This window comes from Sinohyriopsis cumingii, chromosome 15 (genome assembly GCF_028554795.1).
Source record: "Sinohyriopsis cumingii isolate HCF-2022 chromosome 15, ASM2855479v2, whole genome shotgun sequence".
NCBI lineage: Eukaryota > Metazoa > Mollusca > Bivalvia > Unionida > Unionidae > Sinohyriopsis > Sinohyriopsis cumingii.
In genome coordinates, this window is record NC_142975.1 from 54696013 (window position 1) to 54723025 (window position 27013).

General features: G+C 34.9%; 1 protein-coding gene across 3 annotated transcripts in view; it reads right to left on the reverse strand.

The window, feature by feature from the left end:
* Positions 1–27013, reverse strand: part of LOC149781823 (uncharacterized) — a 236258-nt gene that overhangs the window by 149786 nt on the left and 59459 nt on the right. For all 3 annotated transcript variants that reach the window (XM_089935998.1, XM_089935997.1, XM_089935999.1), the window contains exons 3-6: positions 21972–22164; positions 12272–12389; positions 8775–9012; positions 933–1029 (exon numbers count right to left, since the gene is read on the reverse strand). In XM_089935998.1, coding sequence (XP_089792124.1) covers positions 933–1029; positions 8775–9012; positions 12272–12389; positions 21972–22164 — 646 coding nt within the window. The remainder of the gene's footprint in view (positions 1–932; positions 1030–8774; positions 9013–12271; positions 12390–21971; positions 22165–27013) is intronic.

The following is a 27013-nucleotide window of genomic DNA, read 5'->3' on the forward strand; positions in this document are numbered from 1 at the left end:
GTGAATTTCATGACATTAATTTTCACAACGGTAAGGACACACCAGTGACATCATGAAAAATGTCACCAACATGTATATGTACATACTAGAGTAAGCTCCCTTTGTCTATATGGTGATCTCTCTCCACTTTGGGGATGCATTCTTTCTTTAATTATGGTAACAATGAATGCTATACATGTGATCTGATTTTGAGACTATTTTAATCCACGAAAATAACTGACAGCAGGAAGCCAAACATGATTTATCAAAAGCTCCAAGAAAATCATAAAGTTTTGTGCTAATTCAGCAGCCACTTCCCTCCTACACCACATCTCACAATGAGAATGAAACATGTCTATATAAAGTGATACACTCCATGGAAATTACAATGTTCTATTTAGGTTTTAGCAATCACTTTTCCAACAACAAGGCATGCTGAGATTGAGACATGTCTATATTTGGTGGCAAGTTCCATGAAAACTATAATGTTCGAGGCAGGTTTTAGCAGCCATTTTTAAAGTAAATAATAACTGGTGAACATCCCCTTAGGCTACAGCAAATGTATTTCTATAAAGCCCCTCAAGAGAAATAAACAGTAAGTACTACATAATGTATTAAAAGGCATACTGTTTTATATGTAGAAAAACTTGTATATAGAGCTGTAGTTAAGTGGTATGCATTATCATGGTTAATTCATCTGTGTGCATGAATGTGGTCACATGATATGCTTGGCTCTCCTTCAACCAATTGTGTGTAAGCGCTGCAAACCTATGCTGGTTACAAGTGTTACTGGATGGAGACAGATGGCTGGACAGAAAAAGTTATTATTATAGGGCTCGTGCATTCAATTTGGGTTCCAAATGCCAGAAAGTCCAAGGGATTTGGGAGACAAGGGATTTGGGTTTTAATGTTCAATAGGATGAAGTGCTATATAGTTTGTATAAAACACTCACCTGGTGTACTTGGTGACACTGGTTCCTTGTCATGATTTTCCCGCTCTTTCTTGAGTTCATCTTCTAGTAATGACACTCTCGCCTCTAGGCTTACAACCTGTTTGTGAATAAAAAGACAACTCCGATGCTCAAATCCAGACATGTTATGACATTATGGAACTTAGGAAAGAATTCATGTTCACCTGATCAAATCAGTTATAAGTTCTATTCTTCATTCCATCATCATCCTGACAGAAGACAAATTTTGAAAATACATGTTGAACTTTCAAAGGTGGATTGAAAACAAAATTGTGTTCAGACGAATTTCTTGGCAAGTCAACATGAGGAAGATAAAGCATCAGTATACTTTCAACCTCATCACTTGCATAACGGAATGCCTCAAATGTTCTTAATTTTCATTGAATCTTATGAATCTTTTTCAAGGACACAAGTTCTACATACTTATTTCTATGCTTTACCATTGATAAACTATGATAGTTCTTTAGACTATGTCTTTTTTTCCATCAGTTCCAGGTGAGAATTCTACCTGCACAAAATCATTCCTTTCAATACTACAGAATGAAAGGTGACAGTCTGCATACAATTTTTGTAGTGCAGCAATTGAAGCCCTAAACCCCAAGTTTATAACATAACAATGTTGTGGAATCAGTACATGAGGCTCGATATTCCCAAGTTTCCAACATTACAATGTTGTGGAATCAGTACATGATGCTCTATATTCCCAAGTTTCCAACATAACAATGTTGTGGAATCAGTACATGAGGCTCTATATTCCACAGTTTCCAATATAACAATGTTGTGGAATCAGTACATGAGGCTCTATATTCCACAGTTTCCAACATTACAATATTGTGGAATCAGTACATGAGGCTCTATATTCCACAGTTTCCAACATTACAATGTTGTGGAATCAGTACATGAGGCTCTATATTCCCAAGTTTCCAACATTACAATGTTGTGGAATCAGTACATGAAGCTCTATATTCCCAAGTTTCCAACATAACAATCTAGTGGAAACACCAAGCAATTCAAAAATCCTTTTCTGTGAGTGAACTTGATTAGTCAGTCATGTGAATATAACAGTTTCCTGAATAGAAGATAAATATTCCTGCAGAGAATCTTGAATGTGATCATGGAAGAATGAATCCATTGGTCTAAACAGACAGACATTATGCTAGTGCAAATTTCTTTTTTAAAAAACTGCAGATTTTATCTGATTCCATTCATAGTTGTTGCATGGTTTCATTAGTGTTACATTCATATGGCTGATTTACGTCTTTTCTGATAACTAAAATAATCCTCAAATATTCTAAGTTACAAGAAAATTTCTATATTGCTCATGTTTTGCTTGAATTAATCCAAAGAACCAGTTTTCATCACAACATGCATGGGATTAGGGCATAGCAGAATGAGCAAGCACAAAACAGTGGACCAATTTTTATCAGTATAAATAGTTCCCTTCACACCATAATGGATTTTTTAAAACTCTGTAATGTAAAATATAAATCTTTTTTGAAAAATCATCAAAATTGTTGACCAAGAATATATTTGTCTCTAAATTGTTTGAACACATGAAAGATAAACATCAGTAACTAACTTCAATCATCCGTTACCTGAGAAGGAAAAACCTTTGGAGTTGCGAATAAGAAAATAATTACCATATTCTGGCAAGGTCAACAACATTTATGAAAATCAAGTTAAAGAGAAAATTATAGGTACGTCTTCAAATTCTGAAACTTGAATATCGCACAAAATGCGAGTCTCTTTATTTCTCTCTTTATCATTTTGATAATTTGCCCTCGTTATGTCCAGCTTTTTTAGGCCTTTCAATCTATCTTCTTTCGTAAATGACTTTTCTTCAGGCTTTCCATTCACAAAAAAACAAGGTAAGTTATGTACCAGTAATGATGAGTCACAAGGATAAATCTGATGAAATTCTGCTAATTAGACTGACAAAATTTCATCAAACTTTTATTTGTTGTAAGCCTCCTGCACCTTATTTTGCAGTACTGGAAATTGAGCAAATTCTGCATTATACAGCTGATTTATCTTTTATTCATTTTTGTCACAACTTTATGAGTTATCAATGAGCAGGGCTTATATAATTGTAAACAGGCTACTTGTAGGCTTCTTTTACCATAGAGCAAGTCACTTAGTACTTTCCCTTATCCTGCATTAATTTTTCTTGTCCTACATTGTATATAATACTGAATCGTGGTCTACAACTAAAGTTATCAAGCAAAAATCTTTTTTCATACTTCAGTCAACCAAATTTGACCTTTTTATCATAATACACAACTTCTTTCTTACCTCACATGTAAGTTATCCACATATTTCATTGAAAGCACTTGGACAATAACTGAAAATTATCCATAAAAAAAAATTCTCCTTTAAGTTACAGTGACCTTGACTTTTGACCCCAAAATTAATAGCCTCCTTCCTTATTCCATGTGCAAGGCATCCACAAAATCTGGTTCAGGTTTGCATGTTGAACTAATGCAACTGTGTAGAAACCATTCTTCTTCTTTCAGTTACAATGACTTGGCCTTTGACCATTTGACCCCAAAAAGATAAGCTTCTTCCAATGATACCCCAAAAGTAAGCCATCCACAAAGTTTAGTCCAAAATATGTGATGAAGTAGTGATAATGTGTGGAAACCATTTTTCAAAGTGAATCTGATCTTTCACCTTTGAATCCAAGTTTATTGGGTTCTCACTTATTCCAAGATAAAGACATCCCCAATGTTTGGTTCTGGAAAGTTATGTTAACTAATCTTACTGTGTGGAAACCATATTTCGTGCTTCAGTCACAGTTAACCTGATCTTTTATCTTTTCACCCCAAAAACAATAGGGTTCTTCTTTATAAAAAGTGGAAGATATCCACAAATTTTGGTCCACATACATCATGTAGAATTCATCCTATTGTGTGTAAAACAAGTTTCTTCTTTTTTCCCCAGTTACCTTGACCTTGACCTTGGACCCTCCAAATCGATAGTGTTCTTTCTTATTCAAAGTGCAAGTCAACCACAAACTTTGTCAGATGTAGATGATATAGAAGTCAAGTTATCGTGCAGAAAAATAAAAGTTAATGGACAGACACACAAACAAAGTCATATTATGATATGCTCAGCCAACTGGCGGATGTATAAAAATTCCACACAATCAGTCATTTTGGCAGTCCTGAAATTTGACAAATTTTTTGTCACAAACTTTATGACAAATTTAACTGCTTAAATTCTGGAAGACTGCACGGTATTGATGGAGTGGGGGTGGTAATAACAGATGCACACACGAAAACTGAGTCTTTTGAATTTTAATAAATTTATTCTGCAATCCTTAAGATTTTACATATTTTTTATTGCTACATAATTAACCAATCTCAACACTAATTTCCTGTGACCTATTCTGAGATGCTGCCTATAAGCTTCCTTATAAGTCAGGTCCAACTGTGAACAACACAGACCCAGATCTGCCGTCACATAATGTGCCAATAGATTAGGGTCTATGCTGTTTGGTATATTTTATACTCCAAGCAAACTGCTTAGACCCAGATCTGCCATCACAATGTGCCAACAGATTAGGGTCTATGTTGTTTGGTATATTTTATACTCCAAGCAAACTGCATAGACCCAGATCTGCCATCACATAATGTGCCAACAGATTAGGGTCTATGCTGTTTGGTATATTTTATACTCCAAGCAAACTGCATAGACCCAGATCTGCCATCACAATGTGCCAACAGATTAGGATCTATGTTGTTTGCTATATTTTATACTCCAAGCAAACTGCATAGACCCAGATCTGCCATCACATAATGTGCCAACAGATTAGGGTCTATGTTGTTTGGTATATTTTATACTCCAAGCAAACTGCAAAGACCCAGATCTGCCAGCACATTATGCAACTGTTTATCTGGCTCAAAGCAATCTGCAGTTGGGTCTGATGCAAGTATGTTATGGTAACTAGCACAATGATTTTGGATCAATTTTTGACCAAGTTACACACATTACATTTGCAAAAGCTTCCATATATAGTTGGCCCCCATGGCTGTATTCAGTATTGTCAATTATCCTCAATTTGCTAGCACGGCAATTTTTTTTTTGTTCAAGCAGAGATAATGATTATGGAAGAGATTATATCGTTAACATTAAAAAGACCTTGACAGGTAAATGTTGTGTACTGTACACTAACAGGTATTTTAATAATTTCATTTTCATATTGAATAGAGTTACAAAATTCTAATTATAAGCTAATTAAACATCTGGATTTTTGAAGTTTTATTTAAGGCAGTGTGGTGCTACTTATTAAAAATGAATGGAAAATAATTATCCCCAAAAATAGAAATGCTGGAGAAAACTGAAGAAAATCTCAGCACATTTCAGTGTCAGGTCATTTATTGTCTGGTGTCAGACCATTTATTGCTCTTCCAGCAAGGTAATAATCTTGAGGATTGGGGACAACAACAGTTTGGTACTTATTTAGGGATAAGATGATTGGCCAGAATAGGACTGGTCTTTTATTTAGCGAGAAGATGATTGGCCAGAATAGGAATGGTCTTTTATTTACAGAGAAGATGATTGGCTAGAATAAGACTGGTCTTTTTATTTCGGGATAAATATTTAGATTCTTAAAAGGTCCATTCTAAGTTGGACAACTGTGAGATTCATGTTATTTTCTAAAAATAAATCATAATAAAAGTTTGAAGTGAATGAATGAAAATCATACATAATATTTGCATGCCAAACCTTTATTTAAAAATATCTCCCCATTTTTAATGAATGTGGAGATTACATAAAGATTTATTTTCAGAACAGACCCTCTTCTTGCTTTACCAATCTTTCTTTTCCATCAAGACATCCTGAGTCACACACAGACGTATGCATGCATGCACACAAACACACACATATGCATGCACACATACACATGTACACATGCATGTGCATACACTTGGAACTATATAAAGTTCTATATGAAAAGCCCATGATGTAAATTCATGTATTTCCTTGGTTATCAATTTCAGTCATCTTGAAAAAATTACATTCCCATCATGTATCAAACTGACATTGTAAATATCGATGTAAAGGAGAACAATGCCCTATTGATCTTAATAAATGGATAATGTAAATATCGATGTAAAGGAGAACGAGGCCTGTTGGTCTTAATAAATGGATAATGTTAATATCAATATAAAGAAGAACGAGGCTCTATTGGTCTTGATAAATGGTTAATTTAAATATCGATGTAAAGGAGAACGAGGCTCTATTGGTCTTAATAAATGGATAATGTAAATATCGATGTAAAGGAGAACGAGGCCCTATTGGTCTTAATAAATGGATAATGTAAACAGCGATGTAAAGGAGAACGAGGCCCTATTGGTCTTAATAAATGGATAATGTAAACAGCGATGTAAAGGAGAACGAGGCCCTATTGGTCTTAATAAATGGATAATTTTGGTCTAAAAAATATGTAATTTGTAGGATGAAATTTATGCTAATCAGTATCACAAAATCGAAATTTATGCAAATTGATACCACATAAAACAATGTATGCAAACTGATACCAGACCTGCCAACCCTGATGAGTCCGTCTCAGTAAGACAGTTGACTTTTTGCCCATAAATTTTCAGTAAGGTCTAACAAAATATAATAAACTGCTATTGCAAAAGCTGGAAAATGAATTTAAAAGTTCAGTCAGTATTCTAAACATGCAGCAACGATAAACATTATGTTCAACTGAAAAGTTTCTAAAGTACACAGAGACTTTCTTTACCACTCATACAGTTGCACAAACTTCTATTTACCACTAGTACAGTTGCACAAACTTCTATCTACCACTAGTACAGCTGCACAAACTTCTATTTACCACTAGTACAGTTGCACAAACTTCTATTTACCACTAGTACAGTTGCACAAACTTCTATCTACCACTAGTACAGTTGCACAAACTTCTATTTACCACTAGTACAGTTGCACAAACTTCTATTTACCACTAGTACAGTTGCACAAACTTCTATCTACCACTAGTACAGCTGCACAAACTTCTATTTACCACTAGCACAGTTGCACAAACTTCTATCTACCACTAGTACAGTTGCACAAACTTCTATCTACCACTAGTACAGCTGCACAAACTTCTATATACCACTAGTACAGCTGCACAAACTTCTATTTACCACTAGTACAGTTGCACAAACTTCTATCTACCACTAGTACAGCTGCACAAACTTCTATCTACCACTAGTACAGCTGCACAAACTTCTATTTACCACTAGTACAGTTGCACAAACTTCTATTTACCACTAGCACAGTTGCACAAACTTCTATTTACCACTAGTACAGTTGCACAAACTTCTATTTACCACTAGCACAGTTGCACAAACTTCTATTTACCACTAGTACAGTTGCACAAACTTCTATCTACCACTAGTACAGTTGCATAAAATTCTGTTTACCACTAGTACAGTTGCACAAATTTTAGTTCCAAACCTTATGCTGCTCAATGGCTTGCTGCTATCTCTCAATTTGATGTAATTCTTGGAAATTCTTTTTCCATTTCACATGATGATGCTAATCATATCTCCTGCCACGAGACATACTCAAATTGGCATGGTATGCCCAATAAACATAACTGTGTCCTTTTCAGCTTTTATTCACAACCTGAATATTCCTTTTTATTCTTTCATGTTGATAATTAACACTTTTCAAGAGGCTTATTTTCCCTTTCATCATAAACATGCATCGCTCGCTGGATGCCCTTTTTAAAATATTCTAAAATGAACAGTTTGATCATGCTGGTGCTTCATATGAACAAACAGGTGCAGTTTAAAACATATAGAGTGCTGCTGTAAAGTTAGCCTGGTTCCCTGACTAATTTCACTATGAAACCCGGATCCAAATCAAACACAGATGAGCCAAGTATCCAGATTTTTTTGGCAACAACAATTTTTCCATAGGTTCTGCTTTTATGCCACAAGTCTGTGTTTTAAGAGTAATTTTCATAACACTTATGGCAAAATCATAAGGGTTGGCAGGTCTGTGATACCATGAGCAAGAAAATTTAATAATATCAAAGTAAAGAATTTCTTCACTTAAAAGTTAAGAAATGAAATGTACTGCTAATAAATGAATGGATTTTCATTCCATGCATGAAATGAATTTAATGCTAATCAGAGCATGCCAGCTCAATGCCTGACCTCTCACCTAAACCTCAACTCTTCTGAACATTTCTGCTGATGGACCTGGGACACATCTTCCTCAATCTTCTTTTCCTTTTTTATCTAAGATCACTGCTGTGTCAAAATTGATCGAGTGCAAAAATCTGACCTCTTTAACAATGACCTCGATATTTTGTTCACCTCTGACCTGAACTAATGATCTGTAATTGTAATTTAATCTTCTGTAACTTGCCTTGCACAACAGACATAAAACTACCACTCTGGTGGCCTAGTGGTTAGAGTGTCCACCTCGGATGTGAGAGTTCATGGGTTCGATCCCCAGCTGAGTCATACCAAAGACTTACAAAAATGGTGCCAGCAGCTGCCTCACTTGGTGCTCAGCATTAAGAGTTTAGTGTTAGGACTGGTCAGCCAGGTGTCAGGATAATGTAACTGGGTGGGACATCATGCTACATGTCTGTGGCATGATGTCCCAGTGCTAGACATCACTATAAACTGCCACACTGTAAACATCGTAGCGGTATGACTGAAAAATTGTTAAAGCTAAGTTAAATATCCAAATCACACACAAACACACAGACATAAAACTCTCAAAGTAGCGACATCTCCATTTCTAAAAATTTAAATTTAATTTTCCCTAAGATCCTAACCCTAATTTCCATCCTACCTTTTCTCTGGCTTGAGATAACTCTTCTTCCATTTTTGAGTTTTCATCCATCAGGACATTAATTTCTTCTTCATGCTCTTGTTTTAGTTGTTGTCGAACCAAGTCCATACTCCGCCTCTGTGCATTAAGCTCATCCTCAAATTCTTTGCGTTCGGTATCGAGGGTTCGTTGTAATTCTGTAGATGCACGACCATCCGACATTGTGCGACCTTGTTCTGCCTCAAGTTCATCCAACAACCTACAATAAAGCCAAGTCTGATGTTAGCAAGCAGCTCCTTTATGCTAACAAGAAACTCCCTTTACATTAACAAGACTCCCTTTATGTTATGAAACTCAATTTAAGTTAACAAAAGACTCCCTTCATATTAAGCGAACTTTTTATCAAGCTAGAAGCAAACAGTCTTAACACTAAGTTTAATCTCAAATACTAACCATAATCTATGATATGGACAGACAGACCTATGATATCTGGTTAACTGGTCAGGAGTTTCTACTAATTATATTGAATCATTGGTATATCTGCAAGATTTGACAGTACAAGATCAGGAAACCAACCTAAATAAAACTGTCAAATATAGGGGGTGGAATTATTTATATCAAGCAGATCCTTTTGCAACAAAAGTATTGTGAATGGCACAATATACTCCAAGCCCATGTTAAATAATTCTCTATGTCAATAACTGAAACATCTGTGCAGAAACCATGTTCGTCTTTCAATCACAGTGACCTTAACCTTTGACCTTTTGATCCCAAAAAATAGGCTCCTTCCATACACTAAGTGCAACCCATCCTGAAGCTATTGTCCAGGTCTGTGGTGTAGAATTAGTGTTATGGTGCGGAAACTATTTTTCTTCATTTAGTGACCCTGACCTTTGACCTTCTGACACCAAATCAACTGGCTTCTTCATCCCATGTCCAAGTCATCAAGAAAAGCTTGGTTGAGGTATATGCTGCAGAACTAATGTTACTGTTAAAAAAAAACAATTGTTATTTTTTCAGTTTCTTGGACATTGTTTTTATTTCTGTTTTGTTGGTTTTAACACATTAACCCCTGGTGACTAGTTTAAGTGGCAGGAGATTGTAGCCTACTGCCAAGCTCTATAGCGTCAAGGTTATGTATGATACACTAAAGTGGGTGGTATTATAGAAAGGTAGACAAATGTAGCTCTACAATGATACCAAATAATCTGGAATTTCTAGTTGCACTACAAAATACAGAGGGAAAAACCTCATTTTTTGGACCTGATTTTTTTCTACCCAAAATTCACCCGTGGTTGGATTCCATTTTGTGTCCAGATTTTAGACTTTTTGGTCTCAGATTTAAGGCAAACCGGTATGAACTGCAAACAAACAGATGAACCTCTGCAAAAAGTAGGATAAGATGAGCATTTGGAATAAAGAGTGGTCTCAATACGAAAATAATGCATCCAGTAAGCAAAAAAAAGAAGAAAAAAAAGAACTCCAACTTTTACCCTTCTGCTCATGCATGAGCCAAATAGCCAGTGAAAAGTGATGTTTCTAAGACAACTAAGTAGTATGTTAGATCACCTGGATGTATTCAGAAATAGCTTTCAAAATGTGTTTCGTACTCGATTTTCAGATGAAAACGACAAAAACCTCCAGGGTTTAATGTGTTAACTACAATTGTTACAAATTACTGCTCTATTATGCCACGGAAATAAACCAAGGCAGCCAACCCAAGCTGACCTGGGCAGGTATCAAGCCTGTAACTGTTGGTTTACTGACCTACCATGGCTACCCAGTGACCCTGACCTTTGACATTTTGACTCCAAAATTGATCAGATTTTTCCTTATACTAAGTGCAAGCCATACACAAAGTTTGCTAGCTGTAGAACTCAATTATTGTCTGGAAACAATTTTTCTTCTTTCTGTTCAGTGACTTGGACCTTTGACCTTTTGAGCCCAAGATCAATAGGATTCTTTCTTACACCTAATGCAAGCTATCCTCAAAGTTTGGTAACTATAGATGATGGACAACTCTAGTTACTGTGTGGAAACCAAATTAGAAACACATGGGGTGAATACACAAGATCATGACATAAGCAAGTAAAATGGTTATGAATAGGTGCTTTTCTCTGGGCTTATAAAAAAAGAGGGTGGGGTGCATTTATCATGCATCGGCTTCTCTTTGGATAAATATGGTAATTTTTTAGATATCAGTTTCATCAGATGGTAATCCAGACAAAAATAATCCACAGAACAAAAATGGTGCTCCATTATTTGTGGTGGTATCCAGTGTTCAATTAAAAAGAAATTCTACCACGACAGTAATCTGTGACATAGTGAAGTGTCTGAAGATAAGACCAACCAAAAAATGTCAAAAACAATATAGCAAAACCAGCCTCACCATTTCAAAATATTTCATGATGATACCTCCAGGGATTACCATTGGTTTGATTGTCATGTTAATTATATACCATGTTGGCAGTGAATGTTGATAATGGTTTGATTGTCATAATGTTAATTACACACCATGTCAGCAGTGGATGTTGATATTGGCTTGATTGTCATGTTAATTACATACCATGTCAGCAGTGGATGTTGATAATGGTTTGATTGTCATGTTAATTACAAACCATGTTGGCAGTGAATGTTGATAATGGTTTGATTGTCATGTTAATTACACACCATGTCAGCAGTGGATGTTGATAATGGTTTGATTGTCATAATGTTAATTACACACCATGTCAGCAGTGTATTTTGATAACAGTTTGGCATGTCATTTACATACCATGTTGGCAGATCCAGTAAAGTGGATATTTGTCTGAGTAATGACCTCTGCAACATTCTTAAATTCCTTTATGATTCTTACCTCTATTCCAACTCTTGAAAACTTTACCAAAACTAATATATTATACAAATGCCATGATAAACCCACCATACACACAGTAATAAAAGTTTGACAATTACCTTAAATACTTGTGAGTTGGATGCATCTGTAAAGTGCAAAGACCCAGATCTGCCACTGCAAAATGCATTTATTTTAGGACTAATCAGTTGAACAAAGACCCTGATCTACTAGTACAGTATGCCAAAGAAGATCTGGGTATATGTTGTTTGCAGTTGGACCCAATTTATACCCGAGTCAAGTAATACCTACTTAGCTCTTTCTGCAAGTAGAAATGGACAGTATTTTGCATCAAGTAAAGAGTCAAGTAATACCAACTGTGCTTTTTCAGCAAGTAGAAATGCATATTATCATGTGACATTCATAGTGTACAGAGTCAAATAATACCTGACTAGCTCTTTCTGCAAGCAGCATCATGTGAGAGTCAAGTAATACGTACTTAGTTCTTTCAGCAAGCAGATATAAACAGCATCATGTGAGAGTCAAGCAATACGTACTTAGCTCTTTCAGCAAGCAGATATAAACAGTATCATGTGAGAGTCAAGTAATACGTACTTAGCTCTTTCAGGACATAGAAATAGGCAGTATCATATGATATGCATAGTGTGTACAGTCAAGTAATACCTACCTAGCTCTTTCAACAAGTAGAAATGCAATCTGTTCACTAGTTGGTGCACTGGCTATCTCTTCCAGTCCCTGCTGAATCAGCATTTCTGCCGACTCATCACGAAGAGAGGCAGTAGATGCTGAAACATACAAGATTTCAAGTTCAGGGTTTATTTCTTTCTAACAAACAAATCTTGAATTCTATTTTTCATACTACACAGTACATACATTTTGTTCAATAAATTTCAGTTACTATTTGGGGGAGGGGGAATTTACTCTAAGAGGATGCCAAGTCATGTACATGTATTGACTAATGTGAAGGCATTAAATAATATTAGAAATCAAATAATTAAATAATTTTAATATATCATCATAGCAAAGATATGTTATATACTTCAGAATCAATTCTAGATGTTTAATTGCAGGATTCAAGTTAATTTCTACAAAACTGTGCTTAAAAAAACAACAGAATATCTAGACCTATCTCAAATGACTCCTAAAAAAATGTTCCAAACATTCATCAGTATATATTTCCTTTAAAGTGGTATTTTTCATCTCCCTTTATAAAAAAAAAAATTCTCATGAGACTGAAACAGGACTGATCATTATCTTGATTAACTGTTTTTGAAAATTATGTTATCAGGTGTTGAAATTATATATTATATTTTATAGTAAATTCAATCCAGGTGTCATCCATTGGGATGGTTCAATTACTGTGTAGTGCCAATCCAGGTGTCATCCACAGCTGATAGTTCAATTACTGTGTAATGCCAATCCAGGTGTCATCCACAGCTGATGGTTCAATTGCTGTTTTATTCCTATCCAGGTGTCATCCACAGCTGATGGTTCAATTGCTGTGTAATGCCAATCCATGTGTCATCCATAGGATGGTTCAATTACTGTGTAATGCCAATCCAGGTGTCATCCACAGGGATGGTTCAATTACTGTATAATGCCAATCCAGGTGTCATCCATAGTGATGGTTCAATTACTGTGTAATGCCAATCCAGGTGTCATCCATAGGGATGGTTCAATTACTGTGTAATGCCAATCCAGGTGTCATCCACTGATGATAGTTCAATTACTGTATAATGACAATGCAGGTGTCATCCACAGCTGATAGTTCAATTACTGTGTAATGCCAATCCAGGTGTCATCCACAGCTGATGGTTAAATTACTGTTTAATGCCAATTCAGGTGTCATCCATAGGGATAGTTCAATTACTGTGTAATGACAATCCAGGTGTCATCCACAGCTGATGGTTAAATTACTGTGTAATGCCAATTCATCCACAGGGATGGTTCAATAGATATGGTTCAACTGCTGTGTAATGCCAATCCAGGCATCATCTATAGGAATGGTTCAATTACTGTGTAATGCCAATCCAGGTGTCATCCATAGAGATGGTTCAATTACTGTGTAATGCCAATCCAGGTGTCATCCATACGGATAGTTCAATTACTATGTAATGCCAACATTTTCAATGCTATGAAAGTGTAGAGATTATAACCTCTCAATATTATAAATCTTAGCAATCAGTTTTCAACACACACACACACACACACGCACACCATTACCTCCTCATTTATGTTATAAGACACTGGCTAGGTTATATATAAAACCCTTTAACTGTTACCTTTACAATTACCTGTCATAGCCATATCCACTGACATCATGATACAGAATACTTCAATCAGATTTAAGATAAATTTCCATGTGTATATTCAACATTAACACCATCCATGTGTATATTCAGCATTATACATTAGTATATTAACAGAATTCATATGTATAATCAGCATTAATTTAGTATATTAACACCAACAATATGTATATTCAACATTAACACCATCCATATGTATATTTGGCATTATACATGTACATTAGTATATTAACACCATCCATGTGTATATTCAGCATTATACATTAGTATATTAACACCATCCATATGTATATTTGGCATTATACATGTACATTAGTATATTAACACCATCCATGTGTATATTCAGCATTATACATTAGTATATTAACACTGCTGATTTGTTATGCTTCAATTCTGTGTCAATACAATATATAAAAGTCACATTTTCCAATATGAGATGTACTGCTGCCTGAAATTTAAGCCAAAAACTCAACAGTAACTTTTCCCGAAAAACCAATGATTTCTAAATCCTCATCACTTTAATGGTATAAAAAATAACTGTTTTCTACCCAAGCACATCACTATCCCTTCTAAAACCAAAGATGGTAATTTCTAAACAATCATATTCTTACAATGTATAGTTTTGTGACTTATTATTATCACATCTGTCAAAAGTTTCACTTTCAAAGGACGTAGTTTACTAATTACACAATGCCTTTGTGTCTGCTATAAAGACCCCTTAGAAATATTTGCCATCCTCTCTACAAAAGAATACCACTGTAACAACAGACCTCCATAGCGATAATGCAATTTTTCAACACTGTAAACATGCATTTCTATGAGTAACTAATGTCGTTAAACAATGAATTCAAATTAAAATATTTGCTTCTACTTTTCCATTGGTTCCTTTGGACAGGCTTGATTCAAGAAATTGTCAAAAACGTATAATTACAGTACAGTGTCAATAACCTCCCTACACAGTACAGGTAACCTGAGGATTATCTCAAATCATATTTTACCTTCTTTTACCATTAACATCCCTTTAATTAATGACCAAATTATTGCAAAAACAAGCCTGGATCAGTTGTCATGGTGTGTCCCTGAGAACAGCATTTTACATTACTAACATATTTTTGCCCTGGCACTAAATAATCTATAATGTGTTGATGTGCCATTCAACACCAAACACAAAAACAATATTTCATATCTAGTAGTTGGTTGATTTAGAAAGGATGCACTGGATTTACCATAAGTACTCATTTATAAGATGAGTCAAACTGCAATTTGCACAGACCAAGATCTGCCTTTGCATAATGCACTGGCAGGTATGGTTCTGTGCAGCTTGCTTGGAGTAATCAGTAGAACAAACAAGACAGACCCTATTCTACAGGTACATTATGATATGGCAGTTTAAGATCTTTCTTGTTTGCAGTTTGACTTGACTTGTAAGCAAGTATATACAGTATCCATTATTACCTTTATCAACACAGGTATATGTGAACCAAGGCTTGATGCCATTGTTCCTCTAGGAACAGGTTTTCCAACAAGACATGGCAAGATACACACTGCAGCTATGTGCACTTGAACCCATGCCTGTCTGATTCAAATAATACAAGTCCAATCCTTTAACCACTTGACTACTGACACCTAAACTTCACATACCATATATACTTTCTTATAAGACAAGTCAAACTGCAAACTGCACAGTCCCAGATCTGCTGTCGCATAATGCACCAGCAGATCTGGGTCTGTGCAGTTGTTAGACATAGTCAGTAAAACAAACAAGATAGACATGATCTGCAAGCTCATTATCCTACAGCAGATCAGGATCCTTGTTGTTTGTATTTTTGCTAGACTTATAAACAAGTATACAGAGTAGCTACTTTAAAGGTCTGATGTGTGGCACAAAGTGTCTGCCTTTTCTCTTTGTCACTTCACTGATGCATTTACCCCTAAGTTCCTTTTCTTTTGAAAGAGATATCTGATACAAATTTAAGTTTCACTTTCAACAGTTCTCTAGGAATGTATTGGAACATGTCCACCAAATATACTAGCACTACAAAATGTCCCAACAGCATTTAAAACTGATTTATTAAAAATGTATTTATTATGCATAAGGAACAGATATTAGATCTGAATCACATACCACTAGGGATTACATTCAAACAATCCAAACTTTCATCCATGCTCTACCTACCATGCAAATAACATCCTGAAACTTCCAGAAAAACATTTCTGCTGTACTATTACTATCAATTTCTATGGAAAAGTTACTCCAACTGAATGGAATTACACCAAAAGGTTTTCCAAATTTATCCAATAAATTTTTTCTGCATATTCTCTTAAGCAGTCTACAGACCTGACAATTCCATATATGCACCCCCCAAGAAACAAACCTGAGGTAAATGAATTCAAAAATCCAGGTAAGACCCAGTCTCCCCAGGTAACATACCTACCTAGATATCTTCTGTCAGAAGTTTGTATTCTGATTTATGAATGAGACTTGAATAGAATGTACACAAACATATGTACAAAGCAAGCACTAGACAATATCAGGTGTGCTGGAAATACTCTATGATATTATGTACAATTTCACATATAAGTCCACCTTGATTGTATATAACAAACTATCTTTCAAAGAAGATGTCAAACATATGTTATCAATTACTATGTCCACTTCATGGATGCTGTCTAGATTCTCCATGAAATTGACGATAGGTAATGGACCACTGCTATGATGTCAACAGTTTATGTTCTTAAATGCTGTACCTGATTACCAGTAGCTAAGGTACCTGTACAGAGCCTTTTGTATTATTGTATACAGATCAATTAGACATTAAATGTATTAGATTATTTATGCTGCCACTCCAACAGTAGAACCTATAAATTACTTATTTTTCTAAACAAATTACATACACATATCAAGCTGAGGATCTATTATATATGTGATGATCCAAATCATGACTCTATTATAGGTAATTAAGGATGAGTGCATTGATGGTGCTTTGGTGTGATTTATTAGGCAGATTCTTCCCTATAAAATGCATTGTAAAGGCACACTTATCAGCTTATAATTAAATAAATCCTAAGATTGCCATTTCACATGCTTAGATGTAGATCCAATTAAGACATGACATGTCTCTGTCCATCCAATTAAGACTTGACATGTCTTTGTCCATCCAATGCAATATTTATTGCAAAATAAAGACAGCTTTAAAAAAAAAAAAAAAAAAATCTTGCAATCACAATGGCTTTGGCTCTTGAGTTTTTGACCCCCAAAAAACCATTCTTTACTAAAGTATAAGCCAACCACAAAATTTCGTAGTTGCAAATGGTGGATAACGCAATTTATTGTCAGGAAACAAAACTGTAACAGACAGAGAGTATGAAGGGCAACACAATATCAAAATAGGCTCCAAATTTTGGCAAGCATTTTGAACAACTAGACCTTTAAGTTAAGTGCACATCAAAATGAGCCCTACTCATAATCATTTACTTTTGGCAGACTGTAAACAGAGGAGCCTGTGTTGGGAAACCAGTCTTAACCAGGGGCCATAACTCCTGTGAATGATGCTGATAAATGCTGGAAATCAAACCCATTCAAGGTACCTTTCAAAATTAAGCTTCATGTCAAATATGACTAAAATCCATAAAAATTAGTAAAGTTATGCTGTAGACACTTGAGTTAGGAGAAGCAGTCAGGGATTCATTTTTGCTAGCTGAGGTTCCAATATGTTAATCCTACCTACACCTTGTTCAGATACTTCAGTGCTTTGTTCTAGCAACATCAACTGGATGTCATGAGTTGCCTCTCTTAGTATTCCAGGTAATCAATAGCGCATAACAGCACTGGCCAAAAGTGGTAGAGGTAACTGACTTAAAAAAGGATACTTTGCAAGTTTAACACTGAAAGTATGACAACATAGAAGAGAGAAACCATTACTGGTGAAATGAATTACAGGATGTGCTTGTACAAACATGGACTGGCAGTGGAAAATTGCTTATTTATGAGTGCATTTCAGCTGTGTGTTCCCCTTGTAGGAACAGTGTTCAAATTTGAACAACTTTATTTTTATAGATGCAGTGGCCTGCTGCCACATCCAATGAAATTTACAGACCCAAAGCATTGAAATATCTGATCGATTTGCTTAGGTGTTGATACGGCTAACATATCAGAACCTAGGCAAGTGAAGATGTCAGGGACTAATTCCTGTAAATGCTGTGGAAACCAAAGTTATGAGGAGAAATCAGGGACCAAAAGTTCTACAAATGATGATTCAAACTCACTCAACTTCTCATCAATATGAATCTTGATGTTAAATTTGGTTGAAATCCAACAAAAGTTTGTAATGTTATAATGTAACAAAAGTCCCGAGCTCTACTGTTTGAAATGAATTTCCAGGAATCCATCCAAAAACTCTTTCTTCTTTTTAAATACTTAATTTCCAGGAATCCAACTTAAAACTGTGTCTTCTTTTTAAATACTAAGTAATAAAACCATCCCTTGATATTTTTTGAGAAACTCCAACAAATCAAAAATTGGTGCACAATATTTTTTGAGTTGTTGGAGTTAAAATGTTTACAAGATACATGTTAGATGTCCAGGACAAAAATTCTGTCATAGCCATTGATCATCAACATGATGTCATGGATAGAAAATCACTCAACGTTTCTCATACAATGTCCAAATATACCAAAGTGCTAAGCTTGGTTAAATATATATTTAAATGTGCCTTAGAAAACAAGTTATTTAAGTTATATCATTTGAAGTATCCATCCAATATATCTATAAACCAGACAAAAAAAGAAACATTCTTGTTTATATTATCATGCTCAGGAGTCATTACAACCAACAACCTGAGTAAAGATCTTTTACCGTAACATCAAGATTAGTGTGTATCAACTTGTTCAATGGGATGCAAGCAAACACAAAGCCTGGTCAAAATTCACTTCTTTGTACTGTCACTGAGTTCATGTGCTCAGAGAAGAACAAAAATGCAAACAATGACCTCTGACTTGACAACAAGGTCAATTAGGTCTGGTTTTTAAACTCCTACATAAAAGTGCAGATATGCAGCTGGTTAGATCAAAACCAATTAAATATTTCAAGAAGTTTTATAATAGAGAAAGCCCATGTCAATACCATCATTCATAAATTACATGTAGTGATAAGATTTTCATGACAGCCACTGTGGTGTCATAATGGAGCTTAGATAAACACCATTTTCATTCGGAAACATCTTTATTTTGCTATCAAAGTGTTTTAGTAAAAAGTTCATGTAAATAAGACCATCTAATTATCCAGGAGAAAATGCAATATAAAGATTTTAAGGAAAGTCATCAGGGCAGCCATGTTGTTGACTTTATCTTTTATTATAAGTTTTTTTGTAATGGACATAAAGTTTTTAATTATAAATCTACACATATATAGACACCCTCAACAATTTTTACATGGTGAACATTAAGAAACCAATAATAATAATAATATTAATAATAATAATAATAATAAAAATATATATTAAAAAAATAATACGTTATTCATGGAGGGTGACTCATTAGACAAGGACTATTCTCCTTTGAGAACAATAATATAAAACCTTTGTTCCAGTTCAACTCTGCTGATATGATGCCTGTTGACAGTTTGCAGAATGCCATGCCACTTTCTAGCTGGTAAATAAAAATTCTGCTGTAATATGAGATCTTATAAACAGTAAACAAATGACACATACCAGTAATAGAGAAATAATTAATTTAACATGAGAAATTTATAATCAAGCGTAACATTGATTGTCATGTGAACAGTGTGGCAAATCACTGCACTCTTGACATTTGTATTGATAATGCTGGTAACCAAGCTACTGCAAGAGGTGTTACATATCTTTGCTTGATTCCAATATAAATTGACCTGGTCATAAATAATCACTGTTGATAATGAAGTACTAGTTATGTCCCTTGTTGGCTCATTCACAGTCATTTATTAGTTATGTCCCTTATACAGTGGAGATGCAAAATATAATGCGGCATATGTTACTTCCCTTAGACATGCATTTTAAGAAAAAAATTAGTAAGATTCTTTTTTGTTCTTTCTCTCTCTTATATACATGAAACACAATAACCTTTGCAATACGCTAGATTTTTGAAGACACATACTTATACAAGTAATTTTTACAAGTAATTCAGACATCAAGAGTTAAAGTACAAATTTTTTAATGTCCATGGATTCAATGTTGCTAGCTGTGCAAAGTTTGTGAAAAGAAAAGTGTAGAAGGATACACAATGGTCCAGTATCCTTTGTCCATCATTGTGCCCATTTCTTTTATTACTAAGAATCTCCACCGGATCCAGATTTCAAAACAGTGACCTGAACAACCAGTCTATTGCACTGACCTAGTGTTGTTGTTGTTGTGGGGTTTAACGCCATTTTTCAGCACACGATAGGCTATACGTGGCAGCCAGTATTAATGGTGGAGGAAGAACCCGGGAAAACCCTGGAAAGAACCACTGACCCACGAGAAGCTACTGGCAAGCTTTCTCACATACCCACATTAGCTGAATTCCAGAGTCGAACCAGCGCAGACAGAGGTGAGATGGCTGTGATCCCTAACGGACAGCGCTTTAGACCACTCGGCCACTTGGGGCCCCTCACTGACCTAGTGACCCATGTCAGTCACTGCCAATTCCTAACAGATCAAATAACTGAAAATATGATGGCTGACAAAAATGGTTCCACGTAATGTAATACAACAATGTCAAAATAAATTTGGTCAAAATCTATAATAATTTGTACAAGAAACTAGGCCAAATACAAAAAGCAAAGTTTTTAGAAAATATAATTTTCTATTTGGTTTTTAAATTTGAATTCTGTATTGGAATGAGTATTGAAACCATGTCGACTTTCAGTTGGCTGTCTGCAGCTTTGATTTGCATGATTCAATCAAGAAAAAGACATAAAATTCCTTGTCAGGCCCATAGTGACATTATCAGGGGAATTGGACATGTTAAAATAATTAATTGGTGGTCTATGATAAACAAAACTTAATAATTTTGAGAGAGAGAGAGAATTAGAGAGAGAGAGAATAAAAGGATAGCATATAAAACTGGTAACTTAGAATGTAACTTGCATACAATGATATCACTGCTCTCTTTTATTATAGTCAAGAGGCATTCATTTACTGTGGAACAATTTACAAAAAGGCATTGATGCAAGAGCTTATAACAGCCTTATCAGCATTAAGTCAACACACAGGTGAGGCAAACATATTATGTCCTCAGCAGTAGTACTTTCCATCCCCCACCTCCAAAAACCAAGTGTGTTATAGTAGGAAATTCACTGACAGATCTCTTTAGATAAGAACTGGTTGTATCAGCAATTAAATAATGTAGCAAAACCCTGGGAGGCATTAGTCACTGTGGTAAACCATAATGATATGTGGAAGAGTGAAACATCAACTGTTTATCATGAGGGTGCATTAAAAGTACTACTGGTCTCAATTTTTCTTCCCGTGCAATTGCTTTCCTAAGAAATCCCTTTCTCACATTGACACATGCAAAATTACTATTCTGCACAAGTTGTACTGCACACACACACACACACACACACACACACACACACACACACATTCCCTATGTTTGTGTGAATGTGTTGTATTAAGACATTAAATATAGCATACTTTATTCAAACGTGACACAAAATAATTAAAAAATCGACCGATATAGGAAATTTAGACTAATGTTTCGTTTCCTTTCAAATTTAATATGTATACAGGCTCACCAGTAAATCACTGAATATAGTACCTGATTAATAACTTAACATTCAACCATTATTAAATGTCTAATGAAAGAAGACCATACAAACAGCTGTAAAATCATGTAAATAAGTTATTTCCATACACAACAAGCTATTAGGATTGTAAAATAAGACCTACCTATGCATTTCACTTTTTCTAGTTTAGACTGGTGCTTTGTACAAATAAGTCATCTCTATGACTACAATGGCAGACTGGCTGCAAAGTGGAGAAAATTGAACAAATTCCTTTTGTTAATTTAATACTCTGACAAGACAAAACAATAGCCACTCACCATTCTGTTCCTGTCGTAGAGCCTCAATCTCCTGCTTGAGTTGATCATTCTCAGTTTCCAGCTCCTGTATGAGTGCCTCACGCTCATCAGACAGATGTCGTATGTGCTCCACATAATTTTCTACCTCCTGCATTTCCTCAGCCTGTGATCGCTTTAGTTTTTCTTCATTCTCAATTGCTGTCTGCAAATGTTCCTATCGATAGAAAATGTAAATGGAGTCAGTGGACATAACAGGGAAAGGGCGATGAAAAACGGGCAACTGGCCACTGCAGAGTTTTAAATAAAGACAGCTGCCATTTATTCTACAAATTTCATAGCCCCCAAATGATCTGCACAACTGAAAAAGATGTTAGAATGCCTTTATATACAAAAGCATACATGCATATATATATATATATATATATATATATATATATATATATATATATATATATATATATTCATATTTGAATCCTTTAAACACTTTCACATAGTCAGTAGGATGCTCTCATTCATCAGGTAGTTGCCATATATATTCAAGTCAAACTGTAAAACAATTAAAAATCCTGATCTGCAATAGCATAATGCACCTGCAGATCAAGGTATATGTGGTCTGTTCTACTGATAACTCCAAAAAAACTGCACCGACCCAGATCTACCTGCACATTATGCAATGGCAGATCTGGGTCTTTGCAGTTTGCAGTTGGATTTGACTTATAAGCAAGTTCATACATTACATTTAATCTTTCAAAGTACTTTTGTAGATATATAATTTGACATCACTGTTATGTCTATATTATGTGAAGATTTTCAAGACAGCTTCAACGGCAACCATATACTGGATGTCAGACCAGCTCCATTGTCATTTAGGACCAACTAGACATCATAAATCTTTTAGTGAAAACCCCATGTTAATATGACCATTCATTCAGGATGTGAAGTGACAAGATTTTCAAAATGGCTGTTGCGGAAGCCATATTGGATGTAACCGCAGCACCATTTTCATTTAGAACGATAGAGAATTGACTGAATGTTTGTGTGTGTAACTTTCATGGCATTCTTCCACATACAGAATGGGCTGAATGTGTGTGTGTTTGTGTAACTTTCATGGCATTCTTCCACATACAGAATGAGCTGAATATTTGTGTGTGTAACTTTTATGGCATTCTTCCACATACAGAATGGGCTGAATGTTTGTGTGTGTGTAACTTTCATGGCATTCTTCCACATACAGAATGGGCTGAATGTTTGTGTGTGTAACTTTCATGGCATTCTTCCACATACAGAATGGGCTGAATGTTTGTGTGTGTAACTTTCATGGCATTCATGGCATTCTTCTACTTACAGAATGGACTGAATGTTTGTGTATAACTTTCATGGCATTCTTCCACATAGAAAATGGGCTGAATGTGTGTGTGTAACTTTCATGGCATTCTTCCACATAGTTTATAAGGAATACCAATAACAAACTAATGGACTGACAAGAATGGATGCTAGTTGACCAACAACAGGCCAACCCATTATAGTCTATGACCTTTATAGCTAGAAAGTGTATAAACTAGTTTTAAAAATATCATAGTCAATAATTAATTAATTAGTTACAGGAATTTTATCGCTGTACTTATCAAGATCTGAATCTTGGTTATACAATTAAATCATTCAAGATATGGGAAAAAGTGAGATCATTTTGCAAAGATATTAACAAAAGTGGCCAAATTCAGTGAGAGAATTGAATTACATCAATAAAAGTCAAGGTATCAATTCACGTCCCAGTGAGTGTAAAATATAGGACATCATACAAGAATTACAAAACCCACAATAAGGCTGGTGTATTTTCAATATAAAGACATATATTCATTTTTTTCCCCAAATTTAACTTGTAACAATTAATGGTTTACTTTATTATATTTGAGTTATTGTATAATGATTGAATGAACAAGATTACATTTTAATGGGCAGGGCTTTCAAATCATTTTATTCTATGTTGTAGGAGTTAACGGTCTTCTTTTTGTTTGCTATAACTGAATATAACATGAACCAAAATTACAGTGATTAAATCAAGTTTGTTGGGTAGTTAATATATTAATAAGCAAGCAATTATCCAGTTATAAATTTGATCACATCAAACACTTCTATTGTTACTGTGTGTTTGTTGTCAATATCACCTGAAATACACATTGGTTACATGGCATGCTAGACTGGAATATATCAATTGAGAATTTAATTAATTTGTATGATAATTAAATAGGTCATCATGTATGACATCAGGGTCATGACAATATAAACTGATTATTCTTACTTTTCTGTCACCATGGTTGTCAATAGCTACAAAATTATCTGGAATATCTGATACATTATTATAATAATTTGTACAAGTTTTACAGCACATGATACACATCAAAAGGACACTCATTGATAAAAGCATGCATGGCTGTTTCTTTTGGATTGAAACATAATTCTTACACAAATACAATTCAATTCAAAGCTGGAGTTAAAATTTGCATAATCTGCAGTTTAAACACTGATAATCCATGTTGATCAGCGTGTTGTCCAGGCTTGTATTAAATAATTGTGCTTTGATTTATCATCTAGCTGTCACTGAATGTGTACACAAATACCAGACCATTATTAAAAGTATTTTGTACAGTGCAAGGACACCTGTGAAATGGCTGAATTGTTTTTGCCATTAGCCCCTGTTGCTGTATATACTCACTTATAAGTTGAGTCCAACTGCAAGCTGCACAGACCCAGATCTGCCATCACATGAGTAAGCAGATCTGGGTCAGTGTAGTTTGTAAATGAGTAATCAGTAGAACAAATAACACATACTCTGATCTGCAGGCGTGTTATGCTATGGCAGATGAGGATCTGTGTTGTTTGCAGTCTGACTACTTATAAGAGAGTACTTACAGTAATGACTAAGAGTAATGTATTTAAACTTTTGACCAGCGTCTAATATGTGCCCAACTGTAGAAAGCAGATCAAACAGCATTGACTCAGATCTGTCATTGCATAATAGATCAGTGTATATGACATTCCCTTGAAAACACTAGAATAAATAGCAAAGACCAAGATCTGCCACTGCATAATGTGCCTATAGGGGGTTTCACGGTTAGTATCTCCCTTGGAAAACACCAGAGGGCATCTCGGTGCGACTCACTTCCGGATAGTTCAATCAATTAAGATGGCAGATGTAGATCAAGAAAATGTGAAAGACCATTCACATTATGCAAGCACGATCGATATCTCACTATCTAAAAAAGAAATTCTATCAATATTTTTTGATCAATTGTTTTTATATCTTTTTTCCCCCACTAACTTGTGCTGCTCCCAGCTTTCAAATAAATATTCTCTGCCCTTTTCAGAACTTCATTATCTTTCCATTACTACCTTATGCTCTAATTTGTATTATTTGATTGTGCGAAAGTGTATCGCTGCATAAAAAGACCTTGCGATTTATCTCAATTGAAGAATAATGAAAATATGTTTATTTTGTACAGCTTCAATCATAGCAGTTAATGGAAGTTGAACGACAATGAGAAAGAAATTCTAACTTCTTAAGGATCTTTTATTATTGATTTAGACTGTTTCTTTTCTATTAATGTTCATTATATTTTTCATGAAAGAACTGGAGTTTTTTTTTCTCAAAATGCACAAATGTCAACCACACTTGAACAGAAGGGCACACGTACAAGTCTCCTTGATGATTATTTTAATTTTATTTCCTTGAACAGTTGGAAATTTTAGAGTATACAATTTGGAGAAATATCGATGTTAGACACACTATGCATGAATAGGACATTTGTGGCTCTCACCTATCTGACTGTCTGTATGTATGTCTGTCTCTTTTCATCTGGTGCATGGGTATGTATATCCTCAAATGAATGTGTGTTCGCATATGTATATTACATAAACATACTTCTGGTTAAAAAAATGTCCTCTGCTTTTTTACTGGCCTTGCCAAAATCAAGCTGCCTATAACTTGACTGAAATTTATTGTGCGGAACATGACAGTTTGTGGATTTGACAATTAGGGCTAAAACTTCATTAAAATATTATACAATTTAGTTCGTTATCATGAGGAAATGAAAGCAGGAGGGTCTTGGATTGTATAGAAACAAAAGTGGGAGGGTCTGATAATTATTATGTTGATGCATAATACTGAAATTCAAGCTCTGCTAATGTCTCATCAGCATCTTGCTGCATACCAAATTTGGTTGAGAAAAAAAATGATAATCATGGGATGTTTTGTAAAGAAAGTGGGTGGGTTTGATAATCAGGGGCTATAACTCTGTCAAATAATATCACAGCTGGCAAGAGAACTCAGTCAAGATCTCATCAATGTCAACCTAAATATAAAATCTGGATGAAATCCAAAAGTAACTGAGACCGAATGGGTGGAAGTAAAATTAGGCGAGTCTGATAATCTGGGGTTATAACTCCAATAAAGATGTAACGGAATGCTGACATTTGAAATCAACCAACGTCTCATCAAGCTGCTATCACAGTCAATTAAGATCTAAATTCTAAAAGGTTACAAGTGTTTTTCTTCTGATAAAAGAAGTGTATGGGTCTGAAAATAAGGGGCTATAACTATGCAAAACAATAACACAGAACACTGGTAATCAAACTCAGCCACAATCTCATCAGCATCAAGCCGAATGCCAAATTTGGTTGAAATTCATTAAACATTAAGGAACTTACTGTGCAGAAATAAAAATGGTTTGGATGAAATGAATGAATGAGTTGGAAGGACAAACAGTCCCAATTTAATATCACGCCCTTATTTTAGCAAAAATGAGTGCAAAAAATGTTATGCAATAAAAAAATACAGAAGAGGTTTAAAGGATCAGTGAATTTACAAAGTACTGAGTTATTAATCTGGCCAAAGTAGTGACTTTAAACTTTATACTAACTCTTACTAGTATGCTGGTACAAACAGGAGAATATATAAATATTTTGGTATCTTTTAAGTTTAACAACTTTTAATCAAAAACCAGTCAACATGAAAATAATAATGCATTCTTATTGAATGACAAATCTCACCAGCAAATTTTCTTATC